The sequence below is a fragment of the Cyprinus carpio genome, chromosome A18, assembly GCF_018340385.1.
Source record: "Cyprinus carpio isolate SPL01 chromosome A18, ASM1834038v1, whole genome shotgun sequence".
Taxonomy (NCBI): domain Eukaryota; kingdom Metazoa; phylum Chordata; class Actinopteri; order Cypriniformes; family Cyprinidae; genus Cyprinus; species Cyprinus carpio.
The window spans coordinates 9,937,267-9,943,266 of NC_056589.1; the positions used below are offsets into that span (position 1 = coordinate 9,937,267).

Consider the following 6,000-nt stretch of genomic DNA (forward strand, 5'->3'; position numbering starts at 1 on the left):
ACGTGTGTGCTGTGGATTAAATTGTGTTAGCCTTTATTTACAAATGAACACATGTAAAATCAGTAGCTAAGGATTTGCATAGGCCTCATGTCAGCTGTTGGAACATTTGATATAATGTTAAAAGAATACATTGGCACTCAACACTGAACACAGCAGAATATCATCATCATGGATCTCTTGGTATAATTCAATACAATACACCCACTTTGTGGGCTACTTCCTATGGAAGCTAGTTTCCGCCACTAAATAAAGAAATAATTAATAAATAGCGACTTTTTATCTCACAATTCTGAGTTTTTTTTTTTTTTTTTTTTTTTTTTTGAGAATTGCAAGATATAGCTAAACACAATGCAAAAAATTGTGAGTTATAAAGTTTATACTTTGCATTGTTTATATCTTGCAATTCTGAGAAAAACAGTCAGAATTGTAAGATTAAAAGCTGCAAATTACTTTTATTTTTTATTCCAAGGCAGAAACAAGCTGCCATAACGAGACAAGTAAACCTGAATCCATACACAACATAATGTAACCTACTAATAAATGTCATCAATGGCAATTAAACTTTTATTAAATTGTAATCTTTTTAAAATCAGCCTTCACCTTTTTTGACTGCATCTGATTATGAAGTATCGTTCTTGTCCTTCATGCATTTATTTGTTCTATTTTTCATGGTTTTTTTTTTTTGTTGTACAATTTCATTGTTCTTCATTATGTCTAAATATATAATAAATAATTTCAGACAAGCAGTTTGCATTTTTTTTGCATCATTTATTGAACATTACTCCACATTTTGTCAGTTTTGCAACATGATTCAATTAAAATCACAGCTCTATACATACATGCATTTTTACCACATATGGCTGAATCCAGATATTGTTTAATAATCCCTGAAGCACTTCATCCAGTAGCTTTTCTCTCCATGACAAAAAAAAGCAGACTTATATTTTTTTGTTAGCAGTTAACACTAAACATTAGTTGGGGAGGATTCATTACATTAAATTTTGTTTTATGTTTTTTTTTTAATTTAGTTTGTAATTGCAGATATCTCTAATTGTCATTCTGACTAGTCAAATTATAATTATGACTCGTCAAAATACAATTGTTCCCATCTTAAAGGGATACTCCACTCCAAAATGAACATTTTGTCATTAATCACTTACCCCATGTCGTTCCAATCCCGTAAAAGCTTTGTTCATCTTCAGAACACAATTTAAGATATTTTGGATGAAAACTGGGAGGCTTGTGACTGTCCCATGGACTGCCAAGAAAATTGCACTGTCAAGGTCCAGAAAAGTATGAAAGACATTGTCAGAATAGTCCATCTGCCATCAATGGTTCAATCTGAATTTTATGACGCGACAAGGATACTTTTTGTACGGGAAGAAAACACAAATAATGACTTTATTCAACAATTTGTCTCCTCTGTGTCTCTCTGCAGATGGACTATTCTGACGATGTCTTCCATAATTTTCTGGAACTTGACAGTGTAATTTACTTGGTTCTGAAGCATTTACAGGTTTGGAACAACATGGGGGTAATTGATTAAAGACAAAATTTTCATTTTGGGGTGGAGTAACCCTTTAAATTATATTTATGGATAGTCAAACCAAAGGTTTATATGTTAAAGGGTTACTCCACCGTTTTTTTCATATTAAACTATGTTATTCCATTAACTAAGACGAGTTGATACATACCTCTCTCGTCTCAGTGCGTGCACTAAATCGCTCTGTCTTGCGGCGAAACTTTCTTAGCACTTAGCTTAGCCCAGTTCATTCAATAGGGGCCAAGCAGAGAAGCTACCAAACACCTCCATGTTTTCCCTATTTAAATACAGTTACTCGAGTAGTGTAACTCGACCTAGGATGGGGACACAAAACAAAACGTTGCGCTTTTCTAAGCGTGTAAAATGGATAACTATATTGTATGGCGGAATACCATAGCAAGTGCTCTGGAGCACTTTGACTTAGCGCAGTAATATCTTCACTCGTGAAAAGTCCTCTCACCGGCCCCCACTCCCCACGTGAAGATATTACTGCGCCAAGTCAAAGTGCTCCAGAGCACTTGCTATGGTATTCCGCCATACAATATAGTTATCCATTTTACACGCTTAGAAAAGCGCAACGTTTTGTTTTGTGTCACTGTCCTAGGTCGAGTTACACTACTCGAGTAACTGTATTTAAATAGGGGAAAAACGTGGAGGTGTTGGTAGCTTCTCTGCTTGGCCCCTATTGAATGAACTGGGCTAAGCCAAGTGCTAACAAAGTTTCGCCGCAAGACATAGCGATTTAGTGCATGCACTGAGACGAAAGAGGTATGTATCAACTCGTCTTAGTTAAGGGAATAACATAGTTTAATATGAAAAAACGCTGGAGTATCCCTTTAAAACGGCTTGCATTATGCCACTACAGATGATAGAGAAGCTCCCCTTTACTAATTCATAACATTATAACAAAACCACTACAGACAGTGTCTCTAAAAAGGCAGATGATTAATTGATCTTACTGCCACTAACAACTGTTGTATCTGGTCTAAATTTCTTCTTACAGGATGTAAAATGAAGCCATGGTCTGCATGGATTGACTGTACCAAGCTGTGTGGTGGGGGAATCCAGGAGCGGTTAATGACAGCCAAGAAGAGATATAAGAATGCACAAGTAACTAGCTGTAAAGACCGAAAGGAGATACGGGCCTGCAATGTCCATCCCTGCTAGGGCTGTACTGAATGGGCTTGTATGATGGGACCCAATCTAGATTATGAACAGACTGTGACACACTGTCTTGCAGTATATTTAATGCTCTCTGTTTCGGGTTGGAAAGCTGCAACAGGTAGTCTGTTATTTTTACTCTTATTTTCTAAAATGTATTGTGACCCAGGCATTGTCTAGCCTGTAAAGGAATTGGAAACCAAGAGGGAGGGTGCTCAGAGTTGCAATGTACTGTACAAATTCAGATTTAATATGCATAAGTATTTTAAGAGTAACAGCTCTCTGTGAATCTTTGAAGAGGGGTATTATTTTGAAGATTGATTTTTCACAAGCAGGACCATGTCATATTAAAGATTAATTCTGACATGAAATGCAAAACAAATTTCTCCTTTTATACTCTGTGATCCAATCACACACACACACACACACACACACACACACATACAGAAAAATAGCATACTTGCAATATATATATATATATATATATATATATATATATATATATATATATATATATATTATCACAGTCTTATATGTCACATCATGTGAAATGATTTTTTTCCCCCTTACTATGGCAGGTACCCATGTTCACATTTCAAGTGTTATTTCTGTTTCATTGGTATATATTCATCAAGGTCTTGTAGGTAGGTATTAGTAAGTAACATTTTGAAGTACAAAAAAATATACAAAAACTAACTCAAACCCTAAATTTGTGCATTTAGATAGACACTGAAACGTACAATATGGCCATATTGACAACACATAAAATGTAAACACTATTATGTATTTACAGCTATAGAAACATAACATATTTACAAATCTTTTATGTCATTTTTAAATTTCTTCAATTTTTCTAGATATATTTAAGATCCCATGACCCTACCCCAAACCTAAACATAAAGATAATAGACTAATAAGTGTAAGCACCATAATTTATTTATTGTTTAAATATCAAAATGCAGTACCAAAGCAGTCAAAGTGGCTAATGTGGTTCAGTCACAGTACATTCTGGCAGAATATCATAGTTTAGTGTGTGGTACAGAGTAGAATTTACAAAAGTATCAGCAGAAGCTGTTAATCACTGAAAGTCTTATTCTAATATACTCTGTGAAGGTGCACATATCTTCTTCAAATGCATATATTCGTTTTAAGGTTTTAAAGTGTAGTCTTACACTCGTAGACGAGAAAAATATTAACATGAATTATTGAAAGCAGATATTTGGTTTTCATAGCCAAATTTGCCAGCAGAAACATTTTTGCACTTTGAGAGAACTCAAAATACAAGATTGATTCACTTATTGAAGCTTATATGATGTACAGGTAACATCTGCAGTTGAACAGTCAGTCATTGGGCAAAAAATCAAGACGTAGTCACTTATATTTGCATACTTTGCCCATATATTTGCCCTTTTGTATGTCAAGCCATAGAGCTAGTAATATTTGATTTTAACATGTTCTTTGCCCAGAAGTATTGCCATGTTTGCAAACCAGCTTTACTTACTTTTACAAGATTACTGTAGTAGGAAAATATGTTTTAAGAAAATATACTATTCTTGAATAATGATAATGGCCATAAGCCAGTTCAAATAAGTAATGGAACTGTTGTATCCTGTGATGATTTTTCTTTGGTGTGTAATTTTCCTAACTACTAAAAGCACATATAACCAGCCATTCCAGGATTTTCTATGTCTCATGTATAAAATGAATGCTATCTAGGACCCACTGATCTATTATGATTTTGTTCCCCACTGTAAGACAGGTAGATGTCATTTAACTGAAATGTGTTAATTTGTTGGATTTTGATTTGCTTTGGTTTTATCAACCCTTCTGATAATCCCCTTTTTATAAGAAATTATTCTTACCAAAGTCTTACGTAGATGTTTTGTAGTTGTCTTTTTTCCTTGTTGCTTCTCTGACATGATTCATACTTTTTGAATATTTTACCTTTACAATAAAAGGAAATGTAACAAAGTGCCTAATTCATTTTCTGACTAGTTGTGCAAATGGTATCATCATATAACTCCACATATGATTTTGAATAAATATATATTTATTATTTGTATTTTTTTTTCCCGTTACATTAAAGGTAAAATACAAGATTTTTTTTTATCTAGTGGTTCGGCCATAAAACCTTTTGTGTGTGTGTGTGTGTGTGTGTGTGTGTGTGTGTGTGTGTGATTACATTGACAGACTGGTTAAATTTCAAAACATCTTTATTATATTTCATTTCTTCTACACATGCTTTTTTTTGTGAAAGAGTTTAAAAAATTTGATGATCCCACTACAAGATACCCCCTTCCTAAATAAAACGGCAGTTATATATTTTCATGTGTAAATCCCCATATATTAAAAAGTATATGTTGTTTCAAAAATTAAACAACTGGCTTTTATGTTCTCACTATACTAGCCAAAAGAAATGATTAAAATATTATTCTGCCTGATAAATCCTCACTTTCATTGAAAGCACAGAGTAGCCAATTCACTCCCACTAATAAGTGTACGGACAATAGACCAATTTTACACCTTAATGTGTGTGTGTGGAAAATAGCATAAGACTACACACTTTTCAATGCCCATTTTGTGTGTATGCAATGTTTATACATCAGTTACCAAATACATTATTATTATTATTATTTTTTTTTATTTATATCTTTTTTTTACTACACAGAGAATAACAAATTCTACAAAAGGGCATAAAGTTTGTTTAACAACTAAGCTTTGGAATATACTTTCTGATCTTGCAGATTCACACATGCTCTATCAGTAAAATATAATCACATTGTTTTTACTATGCAGAGAATAATTTTCCCTTATTTCTTTTATTCCTTGAATGTTTATGTCTCTCATTTGTATTTATCATGAACACTTCTCACATCCTAACACCTAATATGTCAATACAGTTTGTTTAATTTTTTTTTCTGTGCCGGAAAATGTATGTACACTGCCATGTGTTTTTACTGTAGCACAAATTTCAGCTTCCATGAATCAAACATATATTTTCTCAACTAAGACATGTTAGTACACAATAGAATAGATATTACACATCATTCGAACATTTGTGAGTTTATCTATGTTTGTCTAAATTTGTGTAACCATGCTAATCTGTAGAGATGAGCTTTATGTCCTTAAACATTTCAGGGTGTTATTTTGCTACAGTTGTGAATAATTCTACTGTAGTGTTTCGTATTAAAATCTACTCTGTTTTGAACAATTTGCATTGTGAAAAGTGCTAATAAGTTTAAATTGGAGTTAATGTTTTACTACTACTATTATTATTATTATTATTATTATTATTA

General features: G+C 33.0%; 1 protein-coding gene across 1 annotated transcript in view; it reads left to right on the top strand.

Annotated features, from left to right (window-relative positions):
* LOC109051868 (spondin-1-like) overlaps positions 1-3,159 on the top strand; it is a 224,995-nt gene extending 221,836 nt beyond the window's left edge. The window contains exon 16 of the mRNA XM_042774978.1: positions 2,547-3,159. Coding sequence (XP_042630912.1) covers positions 2,547-2,710 — 164 coding nt within the window. The 3' untranslated portion in view covers positions 2,711-3,159. The remainder of the gene's footprint in view (positions 1-2,546) is intronic.
* The last annotated feature ends 2,841 nt before the right edge of the window (positions 3,160-6,000 follow it).